Here is a 22,909-nt window from a genome sequence, read left to right as displayed (position 1 = left end):
GGCCATAATTCTGCAAAATAAGAAATGATCTTAGCTCTGTGGGCTGGTGTGCAAGACCAGCGGAGCTCTCATTAAAATATGTCCTTGTTCTGATGAGGGCAGATCCCCAGAGGGTGAAGCTTGATTCACAATCGCAGCCAGCATCCTATGTGCCTAATGATCACCCTGTTTGCTTTATGACATAGGTTTAAATAACACTAACCACAGGGCCTGCAGCTAATTTATGAAATGGCCAAGGAAATGTGGTGTGACTTACAGCAAATCTGATTTATGACCAAGATAAAAGTTAATAGCCTGAGATGCTGTTTTAAAGTAGATGGTGAAACAACACAACACATATTTTCCATTAGTATTTTAATTCCAAAATTCATTAGTTAGTAATCTACAAAATATAAATTCACAACTCTCAGAACTGTGGGTCCCTCCAGTTTCATTCCTGTGCATTTTAAATAAAGCTGGGGTTTACATTACTCACTATGGCTGATCTACAGTACCTCACATTGTTGAGGGACACTAGAGCATTACAACATGCAGATCTACAGTGGTTATCTGGCTACTATTCTTTATATGCATTCTTGAATGAAGGTCCTGGGCTCCACAGGATGCCCAAGAGATGGCATCTATATCACTCACACATTACTATACTGCCCCCTGGAGGACATATATTGTAAGGCAACATAACTTGACAAGGTCTCAGTCATCAGAGCAGGCACAGCACAGAGTGTATTATGTCGCTGAACCAACAACTGTCAAGAGTCACGAAACACGCAACAAGTTGACCTCAACTGGAACCATTAACATTGTAAATTCAAAACATCTGGAAACATTTTTACTTTTAGAACATGTTACAGTATGCAGCATGTGTGTTTCTACGCAGCAGGTTAGTCAGTATGAGTCCAGGAAATAAAGTGCCTCATAAAACAGAGTAGCATCCTGAGTCCTAAAAGAAACAGTAACAATACGGACAGAAATGCTACATGTACACTTGTACAATCCAGCAGTTCTCTACAGGCATCTCTGTTCTAACAGTAAGAACTTTTAAGAAATCAAGTGGTCACACAGAATTTCACTGAGACTAGAAGAACTAGAACTAAAAAAAGCCACCTTCATTGTGGTTTCAGCAGCCTGCCCACAAACTCATTTTCTTACTTAAAAACACGAGACAAAACTTGGTCCCCTTCTCCTTTGAGAGATTTAAGAGTGAAACAATGGCAGAGGAATGAATTAAAGGAGAATCGGGTCAAAGTTAACCACGTTAACCTGCAAGTGGTTGATTTCCAGTCATAAAACATTGACGTCATGAAGAAAAAGCAAACAAACGAACTGTTAAATCCAGGGTGCATCACATTTGGTCACCGCTGTTGGGAATGATTACTGTGTAATTACATAACAGTTGTGTTCAGTCATGTTTTAGCGATGGCTCCTAGGAAATGGTATAGATTGGAAAGAATGGCACTGATGACAAGGCTACGCTGTGTTTGTTTGCATTTTGCACTCCTATTATATCACAAACTCTGTCCTGGCCTAATGTGACACGTCTTGCAGAGGACTAATAGGAAACACATTCCTGGCACTAACTTTTTGGGCCTTGATGGTTACACACTGGTGTGAGCTCTGAAGGTGCTGCTGCACACCACTGGAGAAACGGGTTTAAAGTATTGCTGAAAATAAAACATAGATCACAAAATCTGACCTGGAATTAGATAAAGTTTAAAGTCAACATTTGGTCTGTCAACATGACAGATCAATTGCTCAAAAATTAACACTTAATCTCAATTAGTCTCAGCCGGTCACGTAACCAACCCCACCTGAAATTACACTGGACAACTACATTAACTATCTGCTACAGCTAACTTTAATCCTCTCTCTATATTTGGCAGGTCATTCCAATGGGTGCCATGCCATTGTTTTGGCACCAAATTCCGAAGCCCAATTAGTCCGAAAAATGTCCCATTGGACTGAAATCCTTTTCTACGACAGCCTGTTATCCGAAAAATGCCAATGGCTCCAAAATCCAGTTTCCCCAAAAATACACACTCCCTGCAGACAGTTTTCAGTTTTCCAGCAATGTTTGAGCGACCAATCCCAAATGTTTTTACAAACCCTTTGCAGTGTTTCCCAGCTACATTTGAGCCACTGAGCCTGGGTGTTTTTATCAGTCCTTCGCCACATTTCCCAGCGGTGTTTGAGCCACCAATCCCATGTTTTTACCAAGTCTTCGCTGTGTTTCTCAGCAGCGTGAGCGACTGATTCATGGTGTTGATCATCAATCCGTCCTTGCTTTTCCAGCAACTTTTGTGCCATCAAATGTGGTTATATTGAGCCAAAACATGATCCTTTCCAAACCACATCCACATGGTTTTTGCACCAAAACCGATGTCCACAATATCCACAGCGTTGTTCACAAATATCTGTGATTTACAGAAACATACAATGAAAACTTTTTCTGGCGATTGGGTTGTTTTACTACAGGGAGTGTGTCATTTCGGACAAACGAGACTTCGGAGCAATGGCCGTTTGTTTGTGGGATAACGGGCTGTCGAAGAAATGGGCTTTCTGTCCACTGGGACATTTTTCAGACTAATGGGGATTTGGAATTTTGGGACGTTGAAACAATGGGCAGTCCCCTTCCTAAACATTCAATTTGAAGCACTTTTATATGAAGCATGCTCTTTCTTAACATCATATTGATAATCTATGCTGATAGAATAAATTGCCTGATAAAAGTCTGTGCTCAAAATAATCATCATTACTAGCCGTGAGATAGAGGTAGAACAAAAAGGAGAAGGAAAACATGTACAGGTCCATAATACACTGTACATGAGTCCCTTTCTTCCCTTGTTTTCTTGTAAATGCCAAAAGTAGAGTGATGACAAGGTGAAGTGTGGTGGCAGTGTCGGGGGGGGGGGGGGGGGGGATTGAACAGCGTTCTCAGGAGATGATGCGTATGCCGAAGTTTTTCTTGAGCTGCTCAAGGAAGATGAAGGTGAGCACTGTGTGAGGAACCAAGCGGATCCCTGCGGGGACAAGACCCTGCAACAGAAATTGGCATGAGATTACTATTTGTGGTTTTCTGCCACTACATCAATCAATTTAAAGCTACTGTGCCTAAAAAGTACTTTAGTATAAAACAGGTACTTCATCATTAAGATGGATTGCCAGTGGCTGTAAATGCAGGTAATTTATCACACTTGACGTGCGGCCAGCGTGCCTTTAAATGTCAACTAAAACTTCTGCTGTCCAACATCATGATGAAGTAATTTGACAGATTTTTAATACTTTTTCATGGTTTGATTTTAGAATAGAATTATTTGGTGCTACATCAGAGAGATGCTCCTTCATGCCTCTGAGTGGGCGGGTCTCTACTGTTCATGTGCTGGATTAGCAGCTGAGCTAGCAGAGGCATTGTGGGACAATGTAAATAAAGTTGCACTGCTGACTGTAGCTTACAAGCCATGGGCAGGCAGTTAGCATTGGTCCTGGAGTAAAAGGACCACACCATTTAGCTTCACAAAATATCATGACGATGGCAGGTATGTTTTGAAACTGCTAAAAGTGGAACAGCTGACCGGCTATAGAGCCTGCAAAAGAAGAGACGTGTGTCCATGCATGTAGATAAAAGGGAGACATTCTGTTCAGACCAGAATTTGTCTGTCAATATCTTTTAGATTTTGGACAATTGCAGTATGCAATAGCATGTTTGGGCATATTCTATAAGATTTATTTATACTGTTCCGATAACATGTTTTTTAAAGATCTGATTAGAAGCAGCACTAAATGGAGGAAACCAAAGAACAGTATTGCCTTTGCATCTTTATTAGCACATAGAAGAATATTATGGGAGTGGAAGTTGCCATTTTGGCTCAAACATCTCATTATGTTTTTAAAACTGGAGAAAAATTAGTTCAACTTGAGAGTAGGGCTGAGCAATATGGACAAAATTAATATCTCTGTGTTTACAGGCTGACTGGCGATACATGATATATATCTCGGTATGTTCTATGAAAAACAGACTGATCAAAATAAAAAGCAAAAACAGGGATTTTATTCCTGTTTGAAAATATACAGCTGTACAACACATTCATTCAATTATGACTTTTTTTATCTTTTTAATTGCAGTCATAGAAATTTTATGTGGGATGAGTCCTCCATGTTCATTATATTCAACTGTACCTGTTAAATGAATAAATACATTTATCAAAAATAAGAAGTGATACTAAATAACCACAGTGTTGTTAATGTATCATGTGTAAAGCTGTTTTTTACCTTGTAAAATGCCAGCGGACCGAGCCTGGCAGTTTCTCTTAAGCAATGCATCACCCCCTGAGGAGAGAAGGACACACTGGGTTACAATGGACACTGAGGAATGAAGAAGATGGACAGAGAGAAACAAAGCAATGACAGGATTAGAAAAGAAAACGAATAGGGAAGAGGAGGGGAGTGGGCACTCACTGTGTACTCTCCCTTTGAGTTCATCAGCCTCGTCTTTAGTACATCCAGAGGTTGACACAAGAATGTAGCACAGCCTCCCTGCAGAGCAGCAGACCATCAGTTTACGTAACAGCCCTTTAGACTTCACACTGACTCGCACACAAATAAAACCTGATACTTACAGCAATAAAGCTGGAGAGAAAGTGTGTGAATATGTTATCTCCCATCATGCCTGTTCCCAGCACGAGCTGCTTGGCCTGGTCGTAACAGGCCAGCTAAAGGTGGGGAAAGTAAGAGAAGAAAAACTTGTGTCATTTCAAGGATCAATTTGCTGATGCATCTCTTTTCTCCTGATCGAAACCCCATCAGTCATTCTCAATACAACTTATATAACTGAGTAATGAGCCACAGATAATAAAGCAACTGGCCACATGTTAGACATGGGATAAGCTCTGAGAATGAATGAAATCACCTCACTGTGTTCCACCCCTGTGTCATGATTATTAACAAAGGCTCAAATATCCACAGTCCTCCACTCCTTCACCTTCACCCATGGCTTTTGGAATCCACCAAAATCTTGTACATACTGGGATCACTGGCTGTGACTGAGCTGTGGATCAGGAGGGAGAGCGGGTTGTTCACTAATTGGAAGATCAGCGGTTCGATCCCCGGCTCCTCCAGTCTGCATGTCGAAATATCCTTGAGCAAGACACTAGGGTTGGGTCGGTTCTCGGTAATACCAGTTCGGTCCGGTACTCCATCTTGGACCGGGTTTTATTTTTTGAGACCGACCGGACCGCATACTCAGGCAGAACGTACGCGGAGCGGACGCCGCAGAGGTCTGCCTGGTAAAAGTGGACGTCCGCAAGCCCTGTGCGTGCAAAGCACAACCGCACGGACTCTGCTCCGCGCACCAGTGTCAAACAAAAGACTGTTTGGCATGTATTTTTCACATCGCAGGGATTTTTCACGGACATTTTTACACGTAGTCCGCTCCGCTTATAGTACGCCCGAGTCTGTGAGCACCTGTGTCTGCCTCTTCACCAAGCGCACAGCAAGCAGGACAGAGAGGGGGGTGGGGCGGGGACTGAGCTAGGAGGTGCGAGTGTGCATGCGCCTCTACTGTAGCCTGGAGTTTGTTTAATAGTGACGGGGAGTGATAATGGCGGACAATTTAGTCTCGACGAAATCAAAGAATGCGCCACTATAGCAACACTCTGGCTTTGAGCCAGACGAAGGAGGCAACCCTTGTTTGCACTGATTGAGTAAGCTGCAAAATTTATTTGTAAGGAATAAAAGAAACAACTTGTTACTGTCACTCTGTTGTCCTAAGGTCGTTTTTTATTTTAAATGAGTCAATTGCGCCCCCAAGTGGCGAAAATCCGGTATTACCGATTTGATGCGGTTTTTTACAAAAACCGGACCGTTTTTTTTTTCTCATACCGACCCAACCCTACAAGACACTGAACCCCAAATTGCTCCTGATGCCTGTTCCATTGGTGTGTGAGTGTGTTAATAACTGAGTAGCAGGTGGCAACTTGTATGGCAGCCTCGGCCACCAGTGTGTGAATGTGTGTGTGAATGGGTGAATGCGACTGATGTTGGCCTTTAAGTGGTTCACAAATACATGCAGGATCAATTGACACGTTCTCACTCCCATCTCATCAAATACTGATACTTGGTTAGTGGCCCTACACGTCAAACTGCGATGTCACTTTTGTACGCTCAGGGACGGCATGTTAATGTATGTGTGTTACATGCATTGTGACTTTCTTTCTTCCTGCTGTCACAGGAAATGTAGAGTTTTAACTCATTAAATGCATGAAGTCTCTTTTCAAAATAAACTTAGTATGTAGGTGAAAGGCTTTGTTTCAGGTTTACTTCCTTCGGCCTGGATGAAAAAACTATGCGCTTGGTTTAGAGAAAAAACGTGGGCATTTTTGGGCTCAGTTGTGTTAGCGCTACAGTCTGAGGTTCCTGGATATGCTTGCCAACACAGACTCTAGAAAGTTAACTGAGGCTGAGGTTATATGGATTAATGTATAATGCATCATTTAAATGGAACCATCTGAACAAGCTGCAATGTAATCTCCAAGATTGATTCAGCACTGATAAATGAATGTACCTTTAATTTAACTCAATTTAACTCCATTATCTTATTAAAAGGACTTAATGGATTCTGAACTTGACATACCATTTCACATTATTAACAAATACCCTCTTAATGTATTGAAGAGAAAGAATTAATTAAATTGTGATTGTGTTAGCTCAGGTGGAATAAAGTGCAATACAAAGATAAAGAAACAGACGTTGCTCTTAACTGGTGTAAACATTTCAAAGGACGTTTTTAAAGTTACAGATTTTATATCTGTGACTTGCCTGTCCCACAGTGACCATCGCTCCTCTGCTGGAGGCCATGGTGGCTCCTGAGAACAGTTTCCTCACACCCTCTGGGGGACAGGACACAGGTCAGAGGTCAAACATGATGCCGCTATGTGCTTCACATGAAGTTACATCCACTATGATTTACCTTCTCTGAAGACTCTAAAGAGCCCATCAACGGCGTGTTTGTAGCTGCAAGAAAGAAAAATTAAATTACAATGAGAGACTTAGAGCGTCTAAACTGAAAAAGTTTAGCTACAGAAAGTTACAACACTCACTTTCTCCTCTGTTCTGGTGGTAGTTTCATGTCATTCTGCATCCTGGAGGTAATTAAAGGGGTTAAGACTGGTTTGCTTGTTTGGAATGATTTTAAATGTGTTCATATTTATGAGATTAATGAGACATCACAGCATGTTACCTGACATTCACCATGTCGGCCGGCGTGCCAACAAACCCACCAGTGAAACCTGTGAGCAGAGAAATCTTGTTGGCACACAATTTTGAACAGGTGACACTTACAGTTCCAAAAAATTGTGGAAGATTGTCCAGTAAATTTTCTAAGACTTTCAAGGGAAATTAAACTCTGATATTTCAGTCAACCAACACACAGTAGTCTAAAGCAAAGTTCACTTTATAACACCCTCTTTTAGCTTTTGCGAGCTAGCTGTCACCCTGTTGAATGTAGCTTAACTTAGCACGTTACTTGATGAGTGTAGACTGTGTTTATTCATTCTTTATGCCAAAATATTTTTTTATAAATTAGTTGTTGACTTTAAAGTTTGCACACAGCCTACACTGTGCGCTCAGATTTTCACAGTATCTTTCTGTGTTAGTTACGAGTCATTCCGTCACGCAAATTTGCGTTTCTAGCTAGCTAACTCACCACATGGCACATTTCACACTGTGGCTATTTTTTTGACAAATACATGGGATTTATTTGGCAAATGAGTAGATTATGCCCGCTTATGATGGTGTAAAATGTTAGATTTTAAAGCCAGCATGAGCTTTATTCTCATTATTTTCCGATAATTCCCATAAATTTCTATTAATTGCCATAGAAATTTACCACCTTGAATATTGCTTGAATTTTATGTGTGCGTGCGTGCGTGTGTGCATGTTTACTTGTACATGCTACACAGTGAGGACCAACAAAATGAATTTTAGTGAGGACATTTTTACAAAGTGAGGACATTTGGGCTGGTCCTCACTTTTTCAAAGGTATCTTTGAGGGTTAAGACTTGGTTTTATGGTTTAGGATAGAATTAGGTTTAGGTCAGGGTTAGGGATAGGCATTTGGTTGTGATGGTTAAGGTCAGGGTGAGGGGCGAGGGAATGCATTATGTCAATGAGGGTCCTCACAAAGACAGAATTACAGGAATGTGTGTGTGTGTTTGTGTAGATAAAGAAAGGAGAAAAGAAGCAGGATGTGTGTGTGTGTGTGTGTGTGTGTGTTCCCACCTCCGAAGGCTCCCAGCAGGACCTTCTGGTAAAAGGGCATGGGGCCCTGGCTTGTGCTCCCCATCATGTCCCTCACTGTCTCATAGATGGCAAATCTGGTGAGGGAATAGGACATCTGAGAGCAGAGGAGAGGTAAAAAGGATGAGTATCCTCAACTGTCCTCACTATCTAACATTTTATTTCTTTCAACCACTAGGAGGAGCCTTTGGCAAATCTACCAGTTTTATTATTAAAAGTAAACAGGATGCAATATTTATGAATGAATGAATGTATTTGAATCTCATTAGAATAGACCTGTCACAGTTAAGTTACCTATAAACTGTTCTAATGTTGTCTGCCATACTCTCTCTTCTCTAACCAGAAACATGCTTAATAAGTACATCATGTTTAGAGAAACAACTGAGAAAAATACACTCTTTTTTTTTTTTGGACTTTACATGTACACAAAAGAAAGCAGAGCGGTAGTATAAAATAATTTCTCTAAACTTTTCTTTTGAAGATAACCTTTTATTAATGCTATTATTACAGATTTATTTCAAACACATCTGTCATTATTGGTGGATGCTTTACTCAAATGTATTCTTAACTTATTTTCACTTGTCTGCTTGTTTTTATTGCAGTATTGAAAAGCTTGAAGCTTTAAGTGCTGTATAAATAGAGTTCATCATTATTATTATTTTAAAAAGATGGGATAATTATAAAGAAAAGGGTCAAATTCAAATGTAAACAGTGACAAGCTGTTTCATATAGTTCTGATGAAAGCTTAAAAAATTCAATGTTTCTGCTCGAAGTCAAGACTGTTATAAACTCTGTGGTAATTGTGTTTGTTCTTCACCCACCTTTAGCCTTATTTTAGCATTACTGTCTGTTTCAGTATAGTTTTACCTGTCTTTTACCAACATTTTATTGCTATCATCTTAGCTAGCTTTCCACTCTAAATGTGACTTACCGGTTACAGGTTAAAAAAAAAAATCAAACAAACAAACAGAAAGTACAAACTAATAAACACAACAACATACAAAGGCTCAAGAACAGTCTTGTGCATGCACACAGAGAGACATACCTGTCTGCAGAGGGAGGCAGAGAGGCCATTGTAAAGAGCCAGCACACCATCGCTCCTCACCACATGAATGGCCATCCCAACCATCCTCTTCTTCACCTCCTGCTGTGTCTGCAGGTGTACCTGGAGAGACCGTCATGAATTAGCACTCAACAACACGATAAAGAAAACATTTGACAGAACACAGATGCAACAACTTCTTTTGTGGGGCAATTTAGACACAAGTTTACATATAAGGGCAACTAAATGTGTCAAAGAGCTACATGTGTCAAGGGGTACTTAAGTGGTACAGTAGGCTGAAGGGTTGTGCAGCAATTAGTTTTAAAACCCAGAAATTAGTTAGATTTTTGCTCTTCTGGTTTGCTTGTCTTGAAGACGATGTTTTTTTTTTTAAAAAAAATGGGCTTTGATTAGCATGCCTGAAAGGATAAGATATTCTCACATTTTGTTCTACGGCATAAAATACATCTGTAAATACCCCCCTTGTGAATTTTGACATATTTACCTGTCATAAAAAACGGCAGTTGCTAACAAGTAGCTAAATGAGCCTTAAGAGCAACATCATGCTGAACACAGTTTTACAGCCTTGTCATAGTAGAGACGATGAAGTCATGTGACTGCTGTGTAGTTCGTTTATAGCCATTTCGGCTTCAGAAATCATAAAAGTGGTGTTCACTTGTGAAGATTATCTTGCTCAACAAAATGTGTAAGTATCATAAACTTTTGTTTGCCACAAAGTTTATTGTCTGCAATGATCCAAAATCCAAGGGGGGTAGGGTACCAGGGCGATGTTAACTTCCGGGTTGGAATTAAAAAAAAAAAAAAAACCCAAGTCATCCCTGAACCACTTTATTGCACTTCCATAAAGCTGTAAGACCAGTTGTCAAAATCTAGTCAGGAGAGGGTGAGATATCCTTAATTTTAGTCTTTACTGTAGGTCAAACTCCAAAAATACTGGATCCTGCACTTCATGTCATTACTATGACATCATCTGGGTTAGTTTCTCAGATCTGAAAAAGTTTCCCAAGTTACAGAGAAAGTCATGCAACTGTTTTCACAAGCTGAGTAATACTGACCACAATGAGTAAAGAGGAGGAGGAGTGTGTGTGTGTGTGTGTGTGTGTGTGTGTGTGTGTGTGTGTGTGTGTGTGTGTGTGTGTGTTGTCCCTGTCAGAGGTCATCAGCAGCTCTACAACATGGCCTTTGTCCTCTGTTCTAATCAGTATTTGAGTTTCAAGGCTACTAAGCGCTGCAAACACATTTTACTATCCTTTATTAAATTTACATAAATTATACCCTCATTTACTGCAGGTCATAGGTCATTAGATATTTGTATTTATTACCTTTTCATAACTTTTAACATGTTTGTATATGTATTACAAACCTAGCATAAAATGATGCCTCAGGTGACGAGACATTGGCCTAAACTACCAATTTCTTCTTTAAAATTTCTCTTACATTTTCTGCCATGTTATACCAGTGCTCACGGTGCCGTCATCACAAGACAGAATGAAAACAAGACCAAGAGTCAACAGCAGTGCTTTCAACTAAATGCTAACATCCGCATGCTAACATGCTCACAATGACAACGCTAACATGCCAGTTTTTACAAGGTGACGTTTACCATGTTTATCATATTAGCATGCTAACATTGCACATTGCTCCAGTCGATTGATTATATGCCAGTTTTTTCTGACACAGCCTCCACTGTTTTCATTTTCTAGACCAAAGTACTGCCAAACGGCGCTGAGAGGACATCTCTTGGATTTCCCACTGTGCTGTTTTAAAACTATAGTCTACTCGAGCATTACCGCGGGGATGGGAACTGCTGTCTGACAGCTCTGTAGCACCCACTAGTGGTGGGCGGCTGCATGACAGTTGAGTGGCCTTGTACATGAATAAAACGCTGATTGGTTTAACCGACTAATATTTCTGGTGCCGACTAGCGAGGAGGTGGACATTTAATTGTTTAGACGACTTATCGCGCGTCCAAAGTGGTGGACCGACCATAAGCATTGGCATCTATAGAGCCAGGGACCTAACATGACGTAGAAAATCTTACAAACTTAACTCTTTCAAAAACTGTCTTTGATAACACTACACAGTCTACTTTTGAGCCAGGGTCATAGTGTGGGGGAAAAATCAAAACACTTGCACAATTACTTAAGGGAATTTAATCTAGACGTAACTCTGGTATTTTCCTTACAGCTCTGATAAAGTGAACCACAGAGTGTTGTGCAAATGTGTGTTGAGCCATCAGCAAGCTAATGTGCACAGAAACACCCTTGCACACAAGTACACACACAACATGGTGAAATATTAAACCCAGATAAGTTGATAAGTGTCTGGCTGACAAAGTCTTTTAGGGTGAGGTCAGGTAAATCCTGTTTGGGACAATAGAGCAGTCTATCTGTTGATATAATGGATGTCTTGGGTTAACACCAAAGAGGAAATCAATGTAACATGACTAGGCAATCTTTGCTCATGTGATATGTGTGTTTGCTTAAACCCTACTTCCCTGCTCAAAAACACATTCACATATTCTCTACTCTAAATTACACTTCAGTCCTAAATTTAGATGCTCTGCTGAGTGTGCAGCATTATGAGGCCATTCACTTTTTAAGCTGTGTAAGCTGTTGCAACAAAATCAACAATGTGCTGACAGAACAGAGCAAACTTTGGGTTCACGTGTGTGTGTGTTTTATATGCTATGTTGGTAAAAAGAAAAGTTTTTAAAAGTGCTTTATGAGTAAGGAGGGATATTCATCATCTGGAGCAGCTCAGCTTGGAGGTGGACCGTTTGCTAGTTTAATTTCATTCTGCAATGGTAGCTCTCAGGGCAATCACAACAAAATGTTGCAATAGCATTATTCAACTGGTGCATCTGCTCTGGCAGATGTGTCTGGTCCGCCGCCACTTTGGGCAGACTCCCAGCAGCCTGAGACGTGCCAGGCCGATCACAACAGCTTATCTCATATGGGGTGTGTTTGAGACGAAGAGGTGCACTGCTCTGACATTTTCGAAAAACCAATGCTGTTGAGGCTGATGTGGAACTTTAGTATTGAGCAAACTGGGTGGTGTATAGTCGCTAAAAGATGAACAATCAACTGCGCTTTAAGTTTCCTTGAAAAGAAAGATGTGTTTGGAGTACTTCCAAAAGTGTTTCGCAGAAGTTTTATCTACCAACTCATAATGTAACAGCTCATATCTGCATGCTGTAGCCTGTTCGCATACTAACTACTATGCTGTGACTGGCTGTCTAAAACAGGCAGACCTCATCGCCAGCACATGATCTTTTGATAACTTGTTAGAAACAAAAAAATGAACTTAGAGGTTCCAGACTTATTTACATTTACAATTTAGTGTGGTGATGTCAGGCTAGCATTTCAGACCATCCAGGGTTAAATTATGCAAGAGTAAAATACAAATGTGCTACTCAGGCTGCACAATAAAACTGGGTCAATCATTTGATATTTACTGTTGAACAACTTTCTGCAGACTCATCTGGTGTTGAGCAATCTTGACATGTTATCATTTAACAAATCTCTGTTTCCCGAATAAATGATTCTACGCAACATGTAGGTCTAATTACAAATTAACAAAATGAGTTACTGAAGTCTTTGTTTTAAACATATGAAAAGCTTGGTCTCATGTAGTAGCCTACATTACAGTGCAGCACAGATCAGATGAAATTATTTTCCAAGGGATTTTTCATACCTTTGCCTTGTGCCTTGCCTTCCCAAAAAAATCCTTGTTACTATTGTGAGAATACTTCTACCGTATCACAGCACACAAAAACAAGCAATTATTGTTGCCATTTACCTCCATTTATTTTGCGTACCATTCAAGCTTTTGTTGCTGTGATGGGAGACACTGCAACGTAAGTAGGGCCGGGCGATAAGGAGAAAATCAAATATCATGACATTTTCGAACAAATACCTTGATATCGATATTGCGACGATATTGTAGGGTTGACTACTGGTACTTTAACAAAATATTTACACAATAAAATTTGTGACAATCATCAGTAATGTGGATACAATGACTAAGTGGGTAAAGGCCAACAATAGAGCAGCTGCAACAGTCTAGTTAGTTCAGAAAATTACATCCCCTCACTGTAATGCAGCTTTGAAACCAGGAAAAGACAACATGAAACCCAAAATCAATAACAATATCTAGTTTCATATCACAATATTGATATGATATTGATATACAGCCCAGTCCTCACGCAGACCAAGCTTGCAGCACAGAGAAAAGGGTGCAATAGCTGTTCAAATTCACTTAATGATTCGCAAAAGTGACCAATGTTCACCATGTAAGCGCCAATCCAAAATGCAGCAGTAGATGAGAGTGATAAAGACAGCATCACCTGCAGTTTTCATCACATTCTTAATCATTTGTAACATTAGCTGTCCTTGAAAGTCATGAAATTATCCATAACTAACACAGTGTTATCACTGCAGTGTCAACAGTTCGTATGTTCACTGTGCTGCAGCTGATCTCACTAAATATGGGCCAAACAGGGCTCTCACACCCATATCCATAATGATTCAGTTCCAGCATGTATGAAGGATTTCTAAAAACATTTTATTGTGTTCTTTAACATATTCTCCAATTCTCTGAGATTTTTAGAGCACTTTTTTAATCAACAACACTTTAGAGAATCTTATGAGAAAAAAGCTTGAGCACCTCCTTATGAAAGCACCAGTCCTGATAGTTGACCACATATGGTTTCACCTTCATCCAACACCAGTAACACGCCTCACCTGTCTGCCACTTTAGCAGTTTGATTGGTGTAAAGCCACATAGCTACACACGGCATAGTATGTGAGTATTTGGACAGTGACGCATTCTTTTGTTCTGCTGCCTCTGTACTCCAACACAATGGACCTGAATGACTTTGAGGTTCAAATACTGACTCTCAGTTTTAGGAATCTCCGTAAGGTGAAGGGCACAGGTGCATGATGTTGTTCTGAAAAGATGGGGCAGTTAGTTATTGTAGTTTGGAATACAGATTTGACCCACTTAGCAACATGGTCATCAGTTAGAGCTGCAGCAGAGGCTGTGACACATGGCTCATGAAGGCAAGTGAGGTACCTTAAAACATTTTGAGCCTGTGTGCCACAATGTGTACCAAAAAAAGCTGCTTGTTAAAACTCCTGAACATGCCTGAGAAACATTACATTTTAAGATTTTCCTCAGTATCAGAGTAATCCAGTGATAGTTGTCTGTAAAGACATGGATGCACTGCAATGAGGAACTGCTAAAAGGTAGGTCCGCATACCTTTACTGGTGCCAATTTGGCAGGTATAGGCAAAAAAAAGAGGCCTCAAGTTACAGCAGCATTTTCGCTTTTTCTTTCTGGGACTGGAAGAAAACAATTCACAGCTCAAGCTGCAGTTGTCTCAATGCTAACCTTTTCTGTAAGTCAATCTGAGTCTGTCTAAAGGACGTCCTCAGTGATAGAGATGAAAACATTCATTCTACAATTCTTTAAAGTAGTTTTTACCCACCCAAGGATAGAAACCATTCACCAGTAGGGATGGTAAATGAGTTCCAGTTAGGAACCAATTCAGAATTGTTTAATCCATCAGAATTTTATGCCTCCGAACATATCAATTCCTTTCATTGACACCGGCATGCAGGGCGGGAGTTTCACCAGCTGGCTTTGATGTCCTTTTGAAAATTGTATGCCCATCAGTCACTGTGGCCTTGGTACCCCACTCTTCACTCTACATGTACTTGATTGGTTATGGTAACATGATCAACACGTGACAGGACTGGGAAAAGTGACAGTTCGATTGCTACCCGATCCACACACCCTGCCCGATCGGTACTGCCCATGTGCAACTCCCAACAGGAAGCACAATGGCTCGCTAAGCTCCCTCCATCATCAACTCCGTTGTTTAATTCGGAATGTTATTAAATATAACAGAACAATACGATACATAAGTCTGACAAAGTATGTAAAGTACATACAGTGTATATGTCTTTCACACACATATCCTTATAGACTCGACTCCCCCTACTCAAGGCCTTGATGTCCTTGCATGTGGCCTTTGTGCCCTCAAAAAAATTGCTCCACAGCAGGCCAAGTGGCCTTGCCCCTAAAATTCTGAAATTCCAGGCCTGCTGGCGTGCTCTTCTGACAGTTGCACATTGCAAAACAATAATGTGAAACTCGTGCGCCTATGCTGATGGAAATTTGCAACTAGCACGAGTCATGGCAGAGAGGAAGAAACGGTCTGGAGTGTGGCTTCATTTCACATACACAGATGACGACAGTGCTGCTTGTAATGTCTGTAACCAAGGGTGAAAACACCAGCAGTACGCTAAAAACATGGAGTTAAATTCCAGAAGTGCAGTGTATTTAAAACTCTAAACACTAGTGCCACTGCCTCCCATCTGAGCAAACCGTCCATTACCGAGGGTAAATAGCTTATGTTACACTAACATTAGTGCCTCGCAGGCAAGCTTAGCAGATTTTTGACCAGTTACAGCTGAAAACTGGTTCCAAATTAAACAGCCAATAAACACTGGCTCTTTTGCACACCCGAGTCACTGGATGCTGTTTGTCTACACTGTGTGTAGCCTAGGGGGAAAATGTAACAGTTGCTTTTACCCTAAAAACCTGTAGGTAAACTTTTTCCCACACACAAAATGAATAAGTGAATAGATAAAGAATCAGACCAATAAGCAGGATCCATAATGACACTGGTTTATTCAATCCTCTGTCCCTATTCAGCAGAGACAAACTGACTAGTTGAAATCAAGATCCAATGACTGAAGGAAAACAGCAAGGTCACTCCATCAGGCTGCTGACATTGGGGTGGCATTTGTTACTGTATATCAGGTAGGGGTGGGAGAAAAAAATCGGTTCACGTCAGTATCGCAATTTTTTGTTTTACGATTTTTAAATCGATTTTTTTATTAAAAATTTTGTTTTACGATTTTTAAATCGATTTTTTTATTAAAAAAATCGATATTTTCCTAATTAAAATGCTTCATTTTAGTCTATGTTTATAAGCCGAGTTGGAAAAAAGTTACCACTCTTCTCCAGCAGAGAGCGAATTGTTTTTCTTCGACTATCTAGTAACGTGTCATATCCGTTTGCGGGGAACAGCAGAAACAGAAAGCGGAAAATGGCGGACAACGTACAAAAATGCCCGGAGTTACGACCTTTACCATCACATTTTAAATCAAAAGTGTGGACACATTTTGGATTTCTTGCTTCGAGGGGAAAAGCAGAGCTGGACATGTCGAAAGCTATTTGTAAACTCTGCAATGCACAAGTCGCGTACTGCGGAAACACGACTAACGTTACCGCCCACCTCACAAGACACCACCCTGAGGTAAATTTAGAGTTATTAGCCAAACGACCCACAGCAGCAAGCCAGCAGACACTTAAAGCAACATTGTTCTGAAAAAGCAAAGCGCATAAGTAGGTCAATTACTGACTTTATTTGCAAAGACCTGCTGCCTTATAGTGTTGTGGAGAATACGGAATTCAGGAACATGCTGTACACGCTGGAGCCGAGGTACGTTATACCTTCCAGAAAGTATTTCTCCGAAACAGCAGTGCCTCAGATTTACGAGGAGATTAAGGAGAAGGTAAAAGAAAAACTCAGCAGAGCAGAGCGTGTTGCTCTCACCTGCGACGCATGGACTTCACGGGCAACCCAGTCCTATGTCACCATTACAGCGCATCACATCGCTGAAGATTGGTCTCTGTCCTCCCACGTCCTCCAGACCAGGGTCATGCATGAGTGTCATACTGGCTCAAATGTAGCAGAGCTGCTAAGTAATGTGGCGACTGAATGGGGCATCACAGAGAAAGACCCTGCTTTAGTCACAGATAATGCGGCTAATATGGTTGTTGCCGCACAGTTAGCCGGCTTTCTCCATGTAACGGCGTGTGACTGGATTTTTCCATAGAAGTGCCACATCACTTCATGTTTTGGAGCAAAGCCAGAAGTTGCTGGAGCTCCCCGCGCACAAACTGATAACTGACGTATCAACTAGATGGAACAGTGCGTATGATATGGTTGAGCGTTTTCTGGAGCAACAGCCAGCAGTCACAGCTGCACTGCTTTCCCCCGATGTGAGAAAAAGAGAGAAAGACATCAGCACATTCACTGAGTCGGACATATCTAATGCGGAGGAGTTCATCCAGGCCCTGAAGCCCATGAAGGTGGCTACATGTGTTATGTCAGATGAGAAAAACCCGACAGTCTCTGTCATAGCCCCACTCCACGCGCAGCTCCTGCAAGCCACCCAAGAAACCCTCGGAGATTCTCCGTTTGTCAGAGACCTGAAAGAAGCCGTTCACCAAGACCTTAGTAAGAGGTACACGTCCGAAGTGGAGAAGGCCACACTTAATCTAGCTTCAGCTGCGGAGGAGGTGAAAGAGTACAATAGAGCTGCTCCTTTGCCACTGTCTGAAAGCCCGTTAGACTGGTGGAAAGACCATCATCGTGAGTACCCTCTCTTGGCCAAACTAGCCAAGCGGTACTTATGTGTACCAGGGACAAGCGTCTGTGCTGAACGTGTCTTCTCTACAGCTGGGGACATTGTCACCGCTCAGAGGAGCAGCCTCACCACAGAGCACGTTGACCAGCTCTTGTTTTTGCACAAGAATCTTGACATTCCCAAGCACTAGCTTGATGAAGAGGATAGCTAAATGTAGCAGTTCCCAGGGTACTTGAAAAAGTATATATTTTTGTTCATTTTATTGTACATTTTATTTACTACTTCTGAAGTCCAGGATTTAAATTTAAGTTAAAGGCTCACATTTGAGTTTTCAGGGGCTCTATTTATTTTGGCCTGACATTTGTTTTCTTGTAGCACTGAGCAGGAACAGCTAAATAAGCTAAATAAATACTTAAAGTATTCTTTTTTATATTGTACATTTGTTTATGTTTACCCCTTTACATGCAGAGTTTACTTCAGAAAATCTACATTTTTCATTCATTCTGTTAGAAAGGTTTCAGATGTGGAAAGTATAACCTTCAGACAGTATATATTTTTTCTATACTATTTCCTCTTTTATATGCATTGAGGCTTTTGAAAAGAGAGTTGAAGTCCAAACAGCTAAATGTAGCAGTCTACCTTAAAATGGTTCAAATATGCAGCTAAATAAATACTCAAAGTATTCTTTTTATATTATACATTTGTTTACCTCTTTTACATGCAGTCCAGGCTTTGAAAAGAAAGTTTAAGTTCACTTTAATATGTTAATTGAAAGGCTCATATTTGTGTTATATGCAGATAAATGTAACAGTTTACTTCAGAAAGTCTATATTTTTCATTCATTCTGTTAGAAAGGTTTCAGATGTGGAAATTATAACCTTCACAAAAGTATCTATTTTTTCTATACTATTTCCTCTTTTATATGCATCGAGGCTTTTGAAAAGAGAGTTTAAGTTCAAACAGCTGAATGTAGCAGTCTACCTTAAAATGGTTCAAATATGTTGCTGCTGAATAAATCTTAAAATCTGACTCGCATGTGATGTGCATTTTTTGGGGAAATATGGTCCATGATATAGTCTGTAGACGTCATCATCATCATTCAACTTTTTTCCATGGTCTGGTGTTAAAAAAGCAAACTAAAAATCGCAAAAATCTGCAATATCGAAGAATCACAATTTAAATCGAATCGGCACCCAAAAAATCGTGAAAGAATCGAATCGGGAGAAAAGCATATCGTCCCAGCCCTAATATCAGGTGATGGGAATGTCCTCAGACAAGTTCACAACACCAGTATTTATGAAGTTCTCAGTGAGGCATGCCTTCATGCTGATATCTCCCCAAGAGATTCTGCTTGTTTTGTTTCAATAGATTTGATCAAAACTCCAGCAAGTACACATCTACTGTGTCTGGGACTGGCAGAGAGTATCACATTTTGTGGTTTTGTAGATTAATGACGAGTCTCACATTCACTCTAAGGTTTCCCATGAAAAACAACTAGACTTTTAAAGAACTCTCACATGTTGACCCACATCATGTGCACTCAATCTAGTCCTAAACCAATGAGAACATGTTGGGTCATTAGGTCTTTTGATGGTTAACCTCACTTTAGTTTTAGTCCTGACAAAGCAAAAACACTGAAGATGAAAATTGACTTTGAAAATAAGTCTTGGTGAAATTAATATTCCTAACAGTCACAAAACAGGCCTCTCTTCCTCTTTGAATACTGACATACATATACAGAAACACACTTTTGTTAACTGCGTTGTACATGAGATTAGTTTTTCTTTTTCATAGTTTGTATTAGGGGTGTAACGGTACACAAAAATCTCGGTTCGGTACGTACCTCGGTACACAAGTCATGGTTCGGTTTTTTTTGGGTACAGTAATGAAAAAAATAGACAACTATTAAATATCTTTTACTTATTGGTAACCTTATTAAAACAAACCACCACAGCAGTTAACTCTTTTTACACAATTTTTGAATGAAATAAATATATATGTAAAATCCTGCTTTTTCACATTGTTTGAATGAAAATAGAAATATAAAAGTGAAAAATAAAATCCTGCTGTTTTTTTTAACACATTTTTTGAATGAAAAATATAAATATACATTTCTGTTTTAACAGTTTTACTCAATTAAAATAAAAAGTATAGTGCAGCTGGTCAGCTTTAAAGCCTGCTCAGATTCAGTTTTACTAGGAACTTACTTAGCTTTCCCACTTTGTTAAAGTGCAGTAAACAAAACATTCTTCAATATCTAAAGTGCAGCTTAAACAATTTTACTCAACTCCAATGGTGTTGGTTATTTCTTTAGCGCGATGGTCAGGGAAACGCTCTTTCTTTTTAAACGACGACGATATCGTAGTTTGCACCAGATTAAAATAAAACAAAATAAAATAAAATAATATCCTGCGCCCAATAATTCGGTACATGGTCGTGCCGAACCGAAAGTCGCGCCGAACCGAAAGTCGCGTACCGAACGGTTCGACACAAATACATGTACCGTTACGGCCCTAGTTTGTATGTTTTTTGGCAGAGGTCATATGTGAAAACATGTCAGTTCAATTCAGTAAGCTTCTTTGACATTTCATGTGTTGCCACAGCACAACTACAATTTAAGACAGTGAATTCTATGAACTGTGTTGGAATATAATAGGTAATTAAATCATTATAGAAACAATTAAAAACAATGTACTGATACAAAATCACAGGCATACATTTTAAAGAAAAAATATTAGGTGAATAAGTAAATAAAAAGGCAGAGTGTGATCTGTCTGTACATGCTGATGTGTTGGTGACATGCACTGACACATTTTGCTGCATCTGTGGCGCTGACACTAAGTTCACCAAGTAGATGCTGCATTTTAATCTGATCTAAGAGTGAATTAAAATCTTGTAAATAACTTTGTTCTGCTGTCGTTATACATGCCAAATTGTAGCAGGAAATGTTGCTCTGTCTCCATCTGCCTCTGAGGACACAGCTGATAAAACCAGTCTTCTAGAGGCCACCGGGTCTGCCCATGTCTGCTGGTCTCTATGGCCAGGCTGGGATCCAGTTTTATCAGTAAGGATATTCTCAATAGTACAAGTACAGCAGTATTACTACACGTGTAGACAAAATAATGTCTGTAGAAAATGGAAAAGTTGAATTACTTTAAGGACTTTAAGAGAATTGAAGCAAAAGAATCACAGGATTCAAAGTTGAATTCCTTAGTTTTCCACTACCAGGTCTATAATTTTATATGGCATCACCAGCTACCAAGCAAGGTAGGGCCCAAATGAAGCACTCCTGATTACTGGCTTTGCCTACATAATTACACACCCCATGACTGCAACTTAGTGTTCTCAAGGTCATGTGCTGCTGTCTTCAGTGCAAACATAAGAGAGGTGCAAGTAAGGCGAGGAAGGATTTTGACATCAGGTAGAGATGTAATATTGGTTTACTCTTCTGTGCAGCACAGCCAGGCAAACATTTACAAGAGTGAACATGCATGACCCCACTGGCAGACTCACATCTGCTGTCAGGCGATGACAGGCTGGGGAAAGCATATATTCCCTATAGTCAGTGTGATCTTACAGTTACCATACTCTCAAAAAAATTAAAAAAAAACATAATTAAATGTAGAGTTAAAGCTACATTGGGTCATTCTGTTTATTCTGCAATGACTCCAGCAACTATTTTCAGTTATTTTTCCTTCATCATAAGCAGTTGACCAGCTTTAACTCGTCCTAACCTGTGCCCTATATTTCAACAGCCTTGCACATCCTAACAGACATTGCAGTGATGCCATAGCAGACATGTGATACCTCAGAGCATGGCATGGCATGCCCACTAAAAGCTAACTGCAGCCACAGCACGCAGAGGGGTTGCCTAATGCCGAGATGTCAGCGAATAACAGTAACCATGCTTGTTTTGGGGGACTGCTGCTGGAAACAGCTGTAGCCTGGTGTTCAGGCCTGCTCTCCTCTGCACACAGGCGGAGGGTTACACACTGTCCAGCTCCCCTTCCGCTCACCTTCAGCAGGTCCAGAGGATGCGTGCAGCAGGCAGCACCGCATGACGCCAGCCCACCGAAATACCACCGCGACATCCGTTTCTCGGTCATGGTCCCGTGATGTGCCGTTGTCTGATGCAGCTACCGCGGTGACTTCCGTCCTGTCGGTCCGCCTTCGACACGCTGCCCGCCCTCTCTGCTCTGTCGGCTTCCTCGCCTGCAGCTGGCAGTAGCTTGTGGTCTACAGGACACGGATAACCTCGTTAATCTTCAAACATTCCGATAAGTGACTGCGCTACGGACCGAGGGGACTTTGGGCTCCAGCAGCATCGCGCACACTCGTGCCACATAACGTGCGCGTGGGGCTGTGTAGGGCCACAACATGCAGGAGGAGGAAGCAGCTACGGAGAGGAGAGCAGCCAATTGGCACCGTGAACGGCGGAGCTGCCTACTCGCCCCGGGGTCCGAAATCCAAAGGTCGACTGCGGGGTATGAGAATGCTAAAACCCCGAACTGCACCGACTCACACACTCACAGCCCACTTTCACCCCTTACAGACTGTCATGCGGGCTTTAAAGTGGTACGCATCCTTTCTGCAGCTGTACGCAGTGGAAATACACTCTGTCTCTTTAAGAGGACTCGTGGAGTAACGTTAGCTGTCATCCTCAGACAAGCAGAGACTATAGTCCAAAATCCCCTGTGCTGGTGAGATTATTTGTAACATGTGTCTACATGTGATGGAGCTCAGTTCAGTGCCATCCACGAGCCCTAAAGCATTTTTATTTTTTTTTTTTTAAAGTGAGTGTAGAAATGGTTGAGGATAATCAAGTCTGTAAGGCAATCAACAAACATGGGACACCAAGGTTTTTGTATCTGATCAAACAACTGTGTCACTTGGAAATGATGATCAAAGAGGAGATAAAACACGAGACAAAATAAAAGAGGTGTAAAACAGACCAAGCTCCTAACTATGTGGGATCAGTAGGACCCGATAATTATTAAAAAAAACGAAATCTTGTTAACAATAATTAAGTCCCAATGTCCTCTAGCGGGACAACAGTAAAATAAACCACTTTCAACCCTAAAATGTGATCAGGTTTTGTACCTTGTCCAC

The 22,909-nt window shown here is 40.7% G+C and overlaps 1 protein-coding gene across 1 annotated transcript; it reads right to left on the bottom strand.

The window, feature by feature from the left end:
- Positions 1–337: 337 nt before the first annotated feature.
- On the bottom strand, positions 338–22,289 carry slc25a10b (solute carrier family 25 member 10b). The gene is made up of 11 exons (XM_050045564.1): positions 21,817–22,289; positions 9,335–9,454; positions 8,272–8,386; positions 7,232–7,280; positions 7,092–7,133; positions 6,962–7,005; positions 6,811–6,881; positions 4,614–4,706; positions 4,453–4,530; positions 4,267–4,323; positions 338–3,033 (listed from the first exon to the last, which is right to left on the bottom strand). The coding sequence occupies exons 1-11, from the start codon at positions 21,904–21,906 to the stop codon at positions 2,932–2,934; spliced, it is 861 nt and encodes a 286-aa protein (XP_049901521.1). The 5' UTR covers positions 21,907–22,289; the 3' UTR covers positions 338–2,931.
- Between the last annotated feature and the right edge of the window lie 620 nt (positions 22,290–22,909).

The sequence above is a fragment of the Epinephelus moara genome, chromosome 5 (assembly GCF_006386435.1).
Source record: "Epinephelus moara isolate mb chromosome 5, YSFRI_EMoa_1.0, whole genome shotgun sequence".
Lineage (NCBI taxonomy): Eukaryota > Metazoa > Chordata > Actinopteri > Perciformes > Serranidae > Epinephelus > Epinephelus moara.
The sequence above is the reverse complement of the archived record's forward strand: the minus strand, read 5'-3'. Positions and strand labels throughout refer to the sequence as shown.

Bases quoted from the DNA above. Each gene is read 5' to 3' on its own strand.
- slc25a10b (XM_050045564.1), bottom strand. From the start codon at position 21,906: ATGACCGAGAAACGGATGTCGCGGTGGTATTTCGGTGGGCTGGCGTCA. The intron at 9,455-21,816 runs GTGAGCGGAAGG...CGGTCTCTCCAG, and splicing joins ATCCTCTGGACCTGCTGAAG to GTACACCTGCAGACACAGCA. The intron at 3,034-4,266 runs GTAAAAAACAGC...TTTCTGTTGCAG, and splicing joins GTCCGCTGGCATTTTACAAG to GGTCTTGTCCCCGCAGGGAT.